At 55.1% G+C, this 14,861-nt stretch overlaps 1 protein-coding gene across 2 annotated transcripts; it reads left to right on the plus strand.

Moving 5' to 3' along the window:
• Positions 1 to 6,231: 6,231 nt before the first annotated feature.
• LEP (leptin) lies at positions 6,232 to 14,344 on the plus strand. 2 transcript variants are annotated; one of them, XM_084811653.1, is made up of 3 exons: positions 6,232 to 6,272; positions 10,584 to 10,930; positions 11,653 to 14,344. In XM_084811653.1, the coding sequence occupies exons 2-3, from the start codon at positions 10,778 to 10,780 to the stop codon at positions 12,007 to 12,009; spliced, it is 510 nt and encodes a 169-aa protein (XP_084667779.1). In that variant the 5' UTR covers positions 6,232 to 6,272; positions 10,584 to 10,777; the 3' UTR covers positions 12,010 to 14,344. The 2 variants fall into 2 exon arrangements, with proteins under 2 accessions (XP_084667779.1, XP_084667778.1); XM_084811652.1 differs by having other exon boundaries at positions 10,764 to 10,930.
• Positions 14,345 to 14,861: the final 517 nt, after the last annotated feature.

Raw genomic sequence — 14,861 nt, forward strand, 5'->3', positions numbered from 1 at the left:
CAGAAGGACGGAAAGTTGCCATCGCTTCAGGAAAGCTAATCCGAGACAGGCAGACACATAACAGTCACAGTTTGGACACCTTGATTTTGTCGGTCGTTTGAGAGGGTCTCTTTTGGGAAGCAATTTCTTGCCTACCGAATGGAATGAGAATGGTTGAAAACAATGAGGGAGAAAGTTTTGGTCCAGCACTAGAAGAAAAAGCTGCCCTCTCCTGGGTCAGACCCGCCTTGGCCCATCCAGCCCTGTATTGTGCGCACGGACCAGCAGCTGTAGCTGTCCAGGGTTCCAGGCAGGATTGCTTTCTGGCCCCACCTGGAGATGCTGCCAGGGACTGAATTTCTGCAGGCCAAGCAGGTTTCCTCCCACAGAGCCCAGTGGGGGCAGTGGAAGGACCATACAGGGGTGAAGAAGCTGCTTCCAACTGTCTGCAATGGGATCCTGAGACTGGGAAGGGAAGGGAAGGGGATGTGTCCTGGAGGTGGCAGAAGACAGGATGACAGCTGCTGCTGCAGGGGATGGCAGCTGTCGCCATGGGCATCAGTTTGCGGTTGCAATTTGTGCACATAGTGCACACTGCTGCAACACACCTGTGCACTTTTATTTTGTGGCTGTTTGTTGCTTAGTGCCCATTCCATGACATTTAGAAGCCTACACAGAGCACTAGAAAATCATAAGGACATGAGAAGAGCCCTGCTGGGTCAGACTCAGGGTCCATCTAGTCCAGCATTCTGTTCACACAGTGGCAGCCCAGCAGTCGACTGGGAACCAAGGAGGACACGAGGGCAACAGCCCCCTCCCACCCATGCTTCCCAGCAGCTGGTGTACACAGGCATACTGCCTCTGGCACTGGAGGTAGCACAGAGCCATCAGGACTAGCAGCCTTCTCCTCCTCCAGGAATTTGCCCAACCCCCTTTTAAAGACATCCAAATTGCCAACCAGTTGGACTTCATGGACCAACCCACGCCAGAGCTTCCTGTTGGCCGTCGCCACCCCCACCCCAAGGTCGGGCCCGTCACCTCCAGAATATCATCCATCCATCTTGCCCTTGGTCGGCCCCTCTTCCTTTTGCCTTCCAATTTCAAGGCTAAACATGCCCAGTTCTTTCAGTCTCTCTTCATAGGGCTTTGTTTCCAGTCATAGTATAATATAGTATGCATAGTAAAAGGCAGAGGAAAGAAATGGTGGTTCAGCTATTAAATAGGGATGGCAAAATGATAACAGATGACAAAGAAAAGGCAGAGGTGCTCAATTCCTACTTTGGCTCAGTCTTCTCCCAAAAGAGGATCTATGACCGCCCTGGCAAAGGTGAAGTACAGGCTGAAGGGGCAGGATTGCAGCTTGAGATTGATATGCATATGGTCAAGGAACACCTCATTACTTTGAATGAGTTCAAATCTCCAGGGCCAGATGAACTGCATCCTAGAGTAACAAAGGAACTGGCAGAAGAACTCTCAGAACCGCTGTCTATTCTCTTTGAGAAATCATGGCGGACGGGGGAAGTGCCAGATGACTGGAAGAGGGCTAATGTTGTCCCTATCTAAAACAAGGGCAAAAAGGAGGAACCTGGGGACTACAGACCAGTCAGTCTGACATCAATCCCTAGGAAAATTCCATTGTCATTTTGCTCTAACAGTCAGGAGACTTTTCAGGGGTCATTTTTGCTCTAACAGTCAGGGGTCTTATTATGGCAAATGTCTATGGCCCACAAACAATTAAGAGCACAGCTCTCTTTTGCTCAGCATTGGCTATCTTATTTGCTTCCACATAGAATGAAAGCCATTCTGCATAAGAATCCCAGGAAGCAGGTTGACTAACGTCAAACAGTTTCGATATGTCCAGAAGCAGCCATTGTGATTTTAATTCTCCTTTTTAAAAAACAGAACACAGAAGCTGCTCACGTTCTTAAGTGGGTCTTGCCGACTGCTCACCAATCAGCTGTATCCTCACTGCCTGTGTAGGTCTCAAGATCCCACCCTTGTCTCCACAAAATGTTGTACAGGTAGAGGGAAGGACTGTAAGACTCAGCAGGCCTCAAGCACAAGGCTCCTTTATTGATCACCCGCAGAATTCCGCCCACTGCTGCTCCTCCGAACTCTGCAGGAGCTGCAAAGGATCCAAACAATAATCCACAGAACCACCCCCACCCCACCCCGGGATACATATCAGATACTTAAAGATTCAGGGTTTCACTCGCACAAAAGTGGCGGGGGGGGGGGACCAATTTCGCAAGATGATGCTAAATGACCTGGCTTGAAATGAATTCCAGCCAAGATCAGTTTGCTAGTCCACATGTCAAATGTGATTTTTTAAAAACAGTTCAACATTCCATTCCCGTAATTCTGAACCTGACCACAATTTCGAGACAGGGCCATTCCTAGGGTTCCGAGAAGGTCCCCCGCACTAGTCCCCTGGCTTCTGCCAGTCCTCCATCTGCAAAATGGGGATGCAGTGATAATATCTGAAAACACGAAACTTGGCCAGACTCGTGGCTAGGAGTGCCGGCGTCTTTGGCCCCTTCTTTGGGAGTAAGTCCCCTTGAACACAGTGGGACGTACTTCCCGGGAGGGAATGCGACCGGGCTCGGGCAGGTTCAGTGCGGTGGGCGCAGCAAGGGAGAGGTTCCTTCTAAGAGAGCATCGGGCCCCAAGGAGTGAGGTTCCGCCCCGGCTCCAGCCGTTCCGACCCGGGCGGTCGCCCTCGGGCTTTGGCGAGTTTCCGGGATCCGGTCTTGTGCACCGGGGGCAGCCGCTAAGGTGGCATTCGCGTGTCCGCATGGACGAGTCGAGCGTCGGGAGCAGCGCGGACCCCCTTGGCCGCTTTTCCCCGACCTGCGGAAGAGCTTGCGGGTCTGAGCCCGCCAGCAGCAGACCGAACGAACGGCGGACAGTGACCGAGACGCCTCTTCTGGCGCTTCCCAGGCGCTGCCGCGGCTGTCCGCTGAAGCGGGAGGCTCGTCCGAAGCCAGCAGCGACGCTCCTCCGACGTCTGCCCTTCAGCGCAAATGCACCACACGCCCCCCCCCCCCGCCGCCGCCCCTGGGGAATTTTAGCTTGAGGGAGGCGGACAACCTCCGGAAACGTCTTGGGGCTTTCATTCCCCGCCACGCCGTTTTTCCTGATTGCCCCGCAGCAAGATCCATCGAGGGCGGGGGCAGTCAGGGGGCGACGGGGTGGAGGGGTGGGGGAATCCCGTGCTTTAATTTCCGCATGGAGAGCGGGACTCCCTCGGGCTGGACTCTCCGCAGAAGCGCGGGGCAGCGGACGCAAACGCTTAAATGCTCCTGGTAACAAAATCATTCTAAAAGTACACCCCCCTCCCCCGATGATACGTGAGACCTCTCCGCCTCGCTCTTTTCAAACTTAAGTCGCTGTTTTTGATCTGTGTGCGAGGAGGGGACTGCTTGGGTGGCTGCGGGGTTCCGGTTCGCATTTCCTAGGAACGCCAGGTTTTGTGGGGGTTGGAGAGGTTTTCCTGGGCGCAAAGGCAGAATCATATCTCCCAGAAAGGATCGAGGGAGTCGCCGTTGTTGACTCCAGTGGGAAGGGCGTCAGACTCGCTGGCTGGAACCCGGGCGCGTGAGGCGTCTCTTCGAGGGACGACCCTGTGAAGCCCCCTTACCGACTTGGGATCGCCAGAAAAGGGCAACTAAGATGATCCAGGGGCTGGGCCATCTCCCCTATGAGGGAAGGTCACAACAGCTGGGATGGTTTCGTTCGCAAAAATGGGGCGGGGGGGAGAGAGACATGAAAGAGGTGTAGAAAATTATGCATGGTGGGGATAATGTGGACAGAGAGACATTTTTCTCCCTCTCGCACCATACTAAAACCCAGTGACGGGTGGTCATCTCATGAAGATGAAAGGTGGGAGATTCAGGACAGATAAAAGAAAGTCCTTCTCCACACAGCGCATAAACGATGGAATTTGCTACCACAAGATGTAGCGATGGCCACCAATTTGGATGGCTTTAAAAGGGGATTAGACAAATTACTGGAGGAGGAAAAGGCTATCAATGGTTACTAGTCTTGATGGCTATGTGCTACCTCCAGCACCAGAGGTAGTGAGCCTCTGTACACCAGTTGCTGGGGAATATGGGTGGGAGGGTGCTGTTGCGCTCATGCCCTGCTTGTGGGTTCCTGGTCGACAGCTGCCTGGCCACTGTGTGAACAGAATGCTGGACTAGATGGTCCCTTGGTCTGATCCATCAGGGCTCTTCTGATGTTCTTATGTTAGAATTGCCCTTTCCAAAATATCTTTCCCTGAAGATGAAATTCTACCCAAATCACCCCCTAAATCTTAAAGCCTGCTTGCCATTATTGTAACGTTTGGGAAAGAGCGGGGCAGGGCGGGATCGGGGAGGGGGCTTGGGGGGTTCTGTAAAGAGAAGTTAGATGTCGTCAGACCGGACGGTTTTCACGTGGGTTGTTAAATCTAGCAGTCAAGAAGTAGCAAATCCCGTCGTCTCCGGATGCGAATAAATGTGTTTCCCTTGTCAAAGTAAAAAAAAAAACAACACCCACAGACCGCCTGGCAAAGGAACCTAAAGAGCAGAGCACCGGGGCCCCGATGGATCGGACCCAAGTTGGCTTCGCCTAGTCCGGCGTCCGGCTGCACCGATGGCAGTCAGGTGCTCCCCAAAGCGGAGAAATCAGTAGCCCCCCGCCCCGCCCCGCGGCTTGTACTGAGAGGCAGAGCAGCGACGGGAGAAGGTCCCTGGCGATGGTGGCGAACAAACGTGGATAGGAGTCGCCCCCTTGAAAGCCACGTGAGAGGGTGGCCGCCTGAACCACATCCTGCCCAGCGGGCTTCACGCTTCGTGCGAAGAGGGGCTTCCTCTGATCTGCCCCGAATCTCCCACCCTTCAGCCTCAAGGGAGGGGAGAAAACCTCATCGGCACCAGACATAGTTTTATAACCTCGATCGTGTGTCCGCCCCCCGTTCACCTTTTCTCGCAGCTCAACAGTCCCGGCTGCTGTACCCTTCTCTCGGAGGGGAGACGTTCCAGCCCTTGATCATTTTAGTTGCCCTTTTTCCAGCTGTCCAGTGTCCTTTCTTTAGGCGCGGTGACCAGAACTGTACACAGTATTCCCAGTGAGGAATACATAGGAAATATATAGAATTGTATAAAGGCATTATGTTATTGCCATTTTATTTTCGATCCCTTTCTTAACCATATGCATGTTCCATTGTTTTGTTTTGTTTTTAAATCGAAAAACAACGACTGCAGAAGTAATAGATACGAAAACCTGGTGGGGATGGGGGGGATTGAAGAGATTCAGTCTAAAAATTTCATTCTAGGCTGAATCTCTCAGCCACCCTGAAAACTACCCCCACCCCGAAATCTTAGCAGAAGATTCCCCACACACACGCCTACGATCCCCGAAGTCTACCAAACACCAATTCAGTTAGCATGAATTCAGCCAACTTGCTTTTAACTGGGGAGAAGTCAGGCGAAGAGACCAGGAGCCATTCCCCACACTCAACGCTTTTTCTTTTATACGCTTTCTGGATATGGCTACTTCTAAATTGTGTATATAACTGATTTTTAACGAAGTTCTTGTTTTGTCGTTTACGCCTCCCAGGGCGGCTTGTAAATTGAATAAATAACAATAAATAGTATTTCTAGTATTAAAACGAAATAAGGGGGGAAAGCGATTTAGTTGCGAAAGGGACGCGCGTGCAGGGGAATGATAGACAACCCCCAATCCCGCCTCCCACGGATTCATTCCCACCCGGACATTTGGGGTAAAACGCAACGAAAGGTCTACTTAGAGTAGACCCATTGAAACAAATGAGCTATGAGTAACTTCAGTCCCGTTCATTTCCGTGGGTCTGCTCCACGTAGGACTTATTTTGGATTTTACCCTCATTCTCCTCTCCAAAGGGCTGCGGGCCCCTTCCAAGCGGTTTCTCAGCCAGCCCGAACCCCCACCGCGAGAGGGGCCGGGTAGGGAAGCCGCCCCCGCCGCCGCCGCCCCTAACGACTGGGAAGGCGGCCCCAGCGGCGTGTCAGCCCCGCGGCTGAACAGGGCTGCCCTCCCGGGCCGGGGGAGGTTCCCACCCCCGGGGCAGGTGTGCCACCCACCACGGCTCTCTGCCTTCTTCGGTGCGCAGCACGGAGCAGGGAGGGGAGGGGAGGGGCCGGGCCGGGTCGGGCCGGGCCGGGCCGGGCGAGTTGTGCAACTGTCGGCCGAGCGCGCGGTATAAAAAGGTCGTGGCTGCGATGGAGCTGCAGAGGCCGGGCGGAGGAGAGAGCGGCAGGAGCGCGGGATAGGTGAGCGCAGCGGAGACGCGCGTGGGGAGGCTCTCCCAGCCGGGGCACAGGGGCATCTGGGCTGCCGGAGACCTCCCTTCCGAACCTGTTCCGGGACGAGGAGTGCCCCTGAGCACGTGCAGACAGCCTTTCCCTCGCACCCGTTTTGACGCCGTGCCTCCGGGGCCCCTCTCTGCTTTGCAAGGCGCCGCTCTTGAGTACGGAAGGGGGGCTTCGCCAGCCTCTCCCCCAGGGGCGCTCCGCTCCCCCCACTCCATAACCACATGGCTGAGCAGAGGGGTCTGGCTCCTGGGACCGGCCAAGGGGATCCGCCCGGCGACGGGCTTTCGGCGGCTCCTTCCGCGGCCTGTGCCTCCGTAAGGGGGGCCTGGGGACAGGCGGGCGGGAGAGCGGGGCCCGCGAGCGCGCGAACATCCCCCGCTCGCTCGCTCGCTCGCTCCGTCCTCGGCTCCCGCTCCGCCCCCCGGCTCCCTCCCGGAGCTCCTTTTCTTGCGCAGCTTCGCGGGTAGAGCAGGCGGAACCCGAGGCTGCCAGGAGGGGCGGCCCAGCCCAGGGCGGTGGCCGCCGGGCGGCAGGGTGGCGTTCGCGCTGCGCCAGCGGCGGGACAGGGCCCGAGTGGGCTTTGCCAATCCCGCCCGGCTCCCCCTCGGCTGGGCTGACTCGAAGGCTGCCTGCTTTAGGAGGGACCTAAAGGCCAGCGAGGCTTCCAGGAGGGGCTTGGCCCGGAATTGGGTTCAGGGACAAGGGCGGGGGAGGAGAAGAAAGATTGCGAGAGAACATGTGCAGAGTGCCTTTGCTTAGCATAGGAGGCCCACAGCCCTGCCTCGTGGCGCTAGAGGACCCGGCTTCCGCGTTGGCCTGAGCCCCGGGACCCCTCTGTTCGGGAATCGACCGAAGCGGGGGGGCTCAGTCCGGAGAGAAGAGAGCCGGTGCCCAGAGCCCGGCAGAGCAGGCGCCTTTTCTCTCGGGGTGGGCGCCTGGGGGCCGGCCGGCCGGCCGATCACCACCTTCGAAGCCCGCGAGGGAGCGCGTCCCCCGCCGTCCGAAGAAACGAGCGCTGAGGCCGGGGCGCTCTCGGGGGGCGAGGCGGGGGCGGTGTGGCTGGGCTTCGCCGCCCGCTTGGCCTCCTCTGCTGGAGGCCCCTCGCGCGCGCCAGACCGGCGTTGCCAGCAGTCGCGCTCGGCGCGGGGGCCCTAGCCGGCCCTCCCGGTGCTTTGCTGCCCGGCCCCTTTCCTCGCCCGGCCGCCCGCCCCCTGCGGGAGCCGTGGTCTCGCGGGTCCCGCGAAGGGAAGGCGAAGTTCCCGCAGCCCTGCCTCGCCCCTCCTGCCTCTCCTGGGGAGGGGGCGCCGCCAGTCCTCGGCCCCACGGCCGGCGGCCTCTTCCACCGGGTGCAGCTCGGGGCTGGGTGCGAGGGGATCGCGCTCTCCGCGATTTGCCCCCCAGGCTGGTCTTCGGCGGGGCGCAGCTCTGCTCCCGGTTTCTCGGCGAGGCCGGAAGTGGCCATCTGGGGGAGGGGGTCGAGCATGCCCTTTGGGGCGTGAGAACCTGGCGGGGCCCTCTCTGCTCTCCTCCGGGAAGGAAGGGGGTCCTCAGCGGTGGCAGACTCCCGGGCGCCACTGCAGTGCCAGTCAGGGCGATCGGTCTGCGGGTCCCGCAGGTGGGCAGGTGGGTGCTCACCTGTAGCCCAGCTGTCCCCAACCGTGGGCCTCCAGATACGTTGCACTACAACTCCTATCCTTCCCAGCCAACACCACCATGCAACCATACTGGCTGGGGATGATGGGGGTTGTGGACCAGCATATCTGGAGGGAGCCAGGGCTCTTGTCATGGTCAACTGATGTGCGGGGGGGCATATTCTTAAAAAGCAGCTGGGGGGGCAGCAATGGTGGGCCATCTGGGCAGCTGTTGGCAGCACAAACACTGGCCTGCCAGGTGCAGCACGCTTGCTGGCTGGACAGAGGAAAGCAGGCCATGTTCGCACCACCTTCTGGCCAGGTGGAAGTCGTCCTCTGCATTCCTGGGGACACTTCATTCATCTGGATAAGCTGCTCCTGCCTGCTGCTGGCAGCACTTCCACCACCGCAGGCCTGTCACTTGTTTTATTCATTCATTCCTGTACCTTTAAACTGCCAGTATCCAAAGTTCTCTGGGGGGTGTACAAGAGATTAAAAATTTACAGTATGAATGTTAAAACAAAAAGTAAAAATAGTGCTGCATAAAACCAGCAGCAAATAATAAAACCATTACAACGTCATAAAACCAGCAGCAATATAGAGCACCAAAGGCATTAAAAATAGTTCTTAACATGCTGAGGGGAATACAAAGGTCTTCCCCTGGAGCAGGAGAAACCATGATGCAGATGTCAAGCAAGCCCCCCTGGGGAGAGCATGCCACAGGATGCCACCACTGAAAAGGCCTTCTCTCTTGTAGCTACCACCTTGCCTCATTTGGTGGGGGCACTTGGAGGAGGGCCTCAGATGAAGACCTTAATGCCGGGGCAGGTACATATGGGAGGAGATGTTCCTTCAGGTGACCTGGCTCCAAGCCATTCAGGGCTTTAAAGGTTAAAACAAGCACTTTGAATTAGGCCCAGAAATGGGCAGCCAGCCAGTGCGGATGAAGACGCGATCACGTTTTGCTAATACATTAGCCAGTCCCAGCTAGCAGCCCAACCACCTTATTTTGAACTAACAGAAGTTTCTGGACCGTTTTCAAAGGCAGTCCAATGTATAATACAATCACCCAAACAGGAGTGTGAATAACAGTCAGAAGGTAAGTAGCCTTGCCTCACCTTCACAAGAGACATTTGGCCTGCTTCTGGGCTTTGGCTCGCCTCCTGTGTGTGAGGCAGCAAGCGCCAAGGTCACAGAGTTATGTGGCGTTTGGTTTCCTCTCTCAGACTCTGAAAAACTGTCCCTTGGGTCTGCAGAGGCTTACTGGTCATGCAGTCTGTCAGCTGGGCAACTCTAATTTTGACATGCTATCCATGAATTTGGCTTTTGCCGCTTGGTCTCTCTCTGCATTCTAAATTATGTAACTGGAACATGTCAAGTGCAGCTGGGAGGCTCCTGTTTCTGCTTGCCGTTGACAATGTGATGAAGTAAGTTGCCAAAACTGTCAGCAGTGCTTGTTGAAATCCACAGGAAATGCGTATCACTTATCAGGCCCTCCGGAGTTGTACACTTGCCTTAACTTCACTCCCACCTGGCACACCGACTCCCGCCTTGAGATGGTCCAAGGAGAGACTCAGCGAATATCTGGGAGGAGCTCTGACATCTCCCCCGTGAGCCTGGATGGGGCGGTTGAGCCAATTATGTCCTTGGTATAAGGCCTTATGCCAGGCAGCTTCATCCAAGATATGTCCGTAAGGAGCCTTCCTGTGCTTCTCTGCTCCTTCGTGCTTTCTTGCTGCCTGTAGAAGCATTTTCTCCCCTTCAGGTCTGAATGCAATGCAAACTCTGAGGTTCATAAAGAGCTTTACATTTTTAATTGCATTCTGCACCTTAGAGTTTCTGAACTGACTACTGGTTACTCAGTGGTAGTTCTAAGCACACACAGACCAGACTGATACCAAGATAAGGGGGGGGGTCTTTTATAAGGGAATTCCATCAATCAAGTCATGTCTGGGGGCTTGATGAATGCCCATCATGGTGGCAAATTACTGAAATCTTGGAGTTTGGGTCCCTTTTGAGTTGTGCTCTTGTCCAGCGCTCTAACCACTGCACCATGCAGGTCGTGTTCTTTGTCAGCTCACTCCTTGCACAATTTACTCTCTTGTTCTCCAGGACCTCAACCACTGGGTTCAAATGGCAAGAAAGGGGATTGCAACTAAACTTTAGGAAGGGCTTCCTGATGGTGCAAGCTTTTTGACAGCAGCACAAACTGGCCTCTCCTTCGTAGGAAGCATTCAAGGAGAGGATGGATGACTGCCAATTGGGATGCTGTAGTGGTTGATTTCCCACATTGGCAGGGGCTGGACTCAGTAACCTTTGAGCACCCTCCCAACTGGATGATTCTGTGATTCTAATGGACAGGAAAGTGCTCAGGCACAAGGCACAGAAGACCTTTATTTCACTTGTGAGATGTATGAGTTGCATTTTCTAATCTGGGGAGTACTCAACATGAGATCTACCATGGAACCCTAAAAATAACTATAAATTCCATCTAAAAACCCTAATCTCATTAGACCAGTTTAATCCAACCCCGAAGAGCTGATGTAGCCCGAAGGTCAGCTGAGCCTCCCCACTCCCAGCAGGGGACAAGGGCCTACGGGGGACAGATGGGTCATTTGCTGTTTGTTGTCTCCTCCAGGGCTGGGACACCCCTGCTCTCCTACTCTGCTCCCCGTGTGGCCTGCCGTGCAAGGCCAACCTTGCCCCCATGAGCCCTTCCTCTGGAAGAGCTAGACCTTTTGGGAACCCTGCTGCTTCTTCCCATCCCGTACCCAGGCCTGGGAGTCTCGCTCATTGGCTTCCCGGTTTGCCTGCACAGGGCCAAAGGAGAAGATGCGCTGCTACCCCAGTATGTCCTTGCTTGGGCTTCTGTGCACCTGGCTGACCCTCTTCTGCAGCCAGGCAGTGCCTATAACCACCCGGCAGATGAGAGCTGACATCAAAAGCCTCGCCAAAATCATGATGACCAGGATCCGGCAGCAGCAGGTAAGCGGGGGGGGGGGCGCAGACAGGGGCTGCCGCCTGGCTTCCCTGTGTATTCACTGCACATCTGTGGCCTGAGCCTAGAGCAGCACTGTGGCCTCAAGGCCAGGCCTGAGCACCCGAGCTGTGGCAGCCCCACAAGCATCCGCATGCAGGAATGGGGGCCTTCTCAGGGTGCTGCACCCCAGCCCGTGGCCCTGTCACACCTGCTGGGAACACCCAGGGAGGGTGGCAAGAGGGTGGGGAGGCCTCCGTGAGCTCGGTGGATTCTGAACTGCCTCGGGATTGCGGTGCTGGACAGAACCAGCAGGGTGGTGCTCCCTGACCCACCTCTTCCAGCAACAGTGAAAGCAAAGTCAAAGAAAGCCCTGGGGCACCCATGCCCCCGCCCCTCCCTCCCCGACAGAGGTGCCTGAAGGGCTTCTCTGGCACATGGCCCAGGACTTCTCCGTGGCAGGCGTTTCAACCATGCTCGCTAGAAAGCAGCACCACCAGTCCGGCGCTGGGCTGACTGAGGCTGGCAAGTGCCAGTGAGCTGTGCACCACGCCGCGACACGGGAGGGCCAGAGCGCGCGGCAAGAGCAGGACCACTGCCCTCTTATTCTGAGGTCAGCGCCCCAGCAGCCTCTGCCCACCCGCTGTCCCTTCTGCCTCTCTCCGGACAAGACGCGCCTGCCCTCTGGTCCTATCTTAACCACCTGCTGCCTTCTCTCCTCCCAATGCAGCTCCCTGCAGTGAGCACGAGTGTCAGTGGGCTGGAGTTCATCCCTGAGGAGCTGCCTGCGGCGAGCCTGGGGGCCATGTACCGGACTCTGGACACCTTTGGCCAGGTCATCTCCAACCTCCCTCTGCAGGAACCAGCCGAACAGATACCCTATGATTTGACAAACCTCGTGGACCTTGTGAAGATGCTGTCCTCTGCGATTGGCTGCTCTGACCTCAACCCCCCCACACCCAGTTTGTCACTGGAGCAGAAGAACCTGCTGGCAGTCTCGCCATACACCTCAATAGCAGTGACTTTTCACCGACTTGAGAAGATCCTGCAAGTGGTTGATGGTACCGTGAACATTCAGCACTGCTAGGCGGGGGTGCACAGGCTCCTGCACAGGGTCTCTTGGGTTCTCGATTTTCTGGTCAGGTCAGGCCTCACCTTCAGGGTGTGACATGCTGTGCCTCTGGTGATACCTGTGGTCAGCGGCATTGCTAGGCCTGGGCTCCTGGAGCTCTGGCCCCAGTGCTTTTTCCTCAGGCCCTGACTCTATTCCCCAGAGGCACGAATGTGCATGGGTGCCAATGGAAGGGGCCTCCCCCTTCATTTCATTCTCTCCAAGCTTAATTGCCATTCAGCTTAGAGAGAACAGCCCCATTGGTGCCAGTAGGGGGATTTCTCTAAGCTTAACGGCCATGCAGGGGGCAGTTTCCAGGAGGATCGCAGAGAGGAAGGGTTCATCCTCCCCTCGCTGTGCACTGTGCTGCTCCGAACCCCCACCCCTGGAATGGCTCCTCCTCATGTCAGTTCGAATTTAGTTTACGGTGGCAATGATGATGGAATGGGTCAATCAAATGAAGGGGAATTGCTTAAATTTTGGAGCACGAGCAGGGTGGAAATTAATTGACCTCCTGTTTCGCCCCGGCTCGCTTTTGGATTCGCACTCAATCAAATATGTGAAAGTCCATTCTGGTGTAAAAATTGCCTTCTTCGGGTGGCAACCGTTAGCAGTGTGTGTGGGCGTGTCTGTGAGAGGGCAGGGCAGGGTGAGAGAGGGCTTATGAATAGCCACCAGCCACCTCCTCTTTTGCACGTCTTTACATCATCACAGATTCGTTGTAATTGGAGCTACTGATTTGGGATGATCTGGGAAAGGGTGCAAATTAACTGAGTGTGTGTGTGTGGGGGGGTGATTTGGATGAGCAATTGGTTGGGTAGTTTGCTTTCTGTGAAATTTAAATAAATCCTAGTAATTAGGTCTAGATGTGCATCTATAGATGTAAATTAGCATATCAAAATCTTGTGCAGATTGGCATCCTATGGGCCTGACCCCCAGATCTTCCAAGCATCTAAAAACAGCCCTGGGATTAAGCAAAACCAGCCTCTGAGCAAACCCTGCAGGTACATCCTTGCTTCAGCACACAGCTCCCCTCCCAAGTAAGCAAGCAAGGGAATCCCACCGTTATCTCTGACCTGTGCCTGGAGATAACCAGGGCATTCCTCTCACCACCACCTCTGCAACCCCCACTAGCCCCTGAGGCATCAGGCAAGGACATTGCAGGGGTAGGGCCCAATGAGCAACAGCACAGCATAAGCAGGTTTCAGGAAAATCTTAGAAATAGAAACATCGTAGGATGCACAGCGCTGGGTGCAAAACACGCACACATCTCTTGTGATCTGAAGAGCTCTGATGCAAATGTCTGAGCAGGTCCATTTGCATAGGATAGCCCATTGTTCTCTGGGAAGCATGCTGGAAGGATCTGAGCAAGGAAAGGGTGTCAGAGGAAAAAAAAGTTTAAATCTTACAGCCATGTCAATCTCCCAAAACCACAAAACTTCCAGCCTAGTTCTTTGGCAGCCAAACTCCCTCCAGACAGAATTTAGGGAGAATTCCTTGAGTAAGGCTCTCTTCACACCTGGCATTTCATCCCACTACAAACCGATCCTTTCGATTCCAGATGCTTTCCGGGATTTACACTGGCCCTGTATACTGGCGGCTGTCATAGGGTGTCCCTCCGCTTTGTATCTTTTCGTGGCTGGGCTGAGCTGCACGGAACCATTAGGACAGAAGGGGGCTGCTGGCTCCATGCCCCCTCCCCTCCCCTGGTCATTGGATCCAGTAACATGATGGATGGCTCCGCCTGCCCCTCCACTCCTCCACAGCAGGAGGGAAGTCGGGAGACCTTCTAGTGGCCTGGGGAGGGGGCTGTGGGAGCTGGTCCACTCCTTCCTCTGACTTTGTGGCGAGGGAGAGAAAGCCTTCTCGGTGGCTTACTCCAAGGTTGCTGGCGCTGTTAGTCCTCCTCTGCTAAATATGTCAGTGGGCGATGGAATTAAATGCAGTACATTGCTTGCACTACTGAGTTTGAAGGGTATCCCGATTTCTGGGTTCCCAACTACAGAAGTAAGAAATCCACAAACGGACTTGTACACAGTCAATGCACCAAGCCGTCCCTAGCAGCCCCCCCCCCCGGTGACCGCTTCACTGGAGATGCCTTCTTCATTAGACCTGGCTTGCTTCCCCCCCCCCTTGCTGTTGTTGCTCTTCCCCCTTATTCTGGCTTCCCAACAACTCTGCAAGGTGGGCTAGGAGAAGAGATAGTGGCTGGCTAGGTGGGAGGGAGTACTATGGAAAACCACCTCAGCATTACTGCCTTATCTAAAACAACTCCACACACAAAAAAGAAACCATTAAAAATGACCATTCCAAGCTCTGCATGATGAATTTATTCAGGGGAGGAGAAAAGGCACTTTTAATACCCCTTGAAATCCTAACTGTCAAGCCTTTCTCCTGCATGGCTGAGAAGGGAGACTTCCCAATCCACCCTGGGAGGAAAAAAAGCCCATCAATCTGGTGAGCAAAAGGGAGAAGAAGCAGTTGGTGAAGTCAATGAAGGGGGAGGTTCCAAGTACATGCATTGAAGGGGATGGGAGACCTTAAGACTGCTACTCTAAGTAGACATCCAATGCATGCCTACTCAGAAGCAAGCCACACAGATTTTGATGGTGCTTATTCAAGGAAAGGAAAGCCTTACAGCCAATGTGTTTACTCAGAAGTAAGCATTGCTGTGTTCAGGGGGATCTTGGAGAAGCATTTGGGATGGTTAACAACTTTACAGTTCAAGCACCCATAGTGGAATGGGAGGGAGGCAGAAACGGTCACTGGAAGCATATTCAGTAACCTGCCCCTACCCTCCCACCGATTTGTTGTCATGACAATGTTAT

This window comes from Heloderma suspectum, chromosome 7, assembly GCF_057233095.1.
Source record: "Heloderma suspectum isolate Gila_16-S chromosome 7, 16-S_ref, whole genome shotgun sequence".
Taxonomy (NCBI): Eukaryota; Metazoa; Chordata; class Lepidosauria; order Squamata; family Helodermatidae; genus Heloderma; species Heloderma suspectum.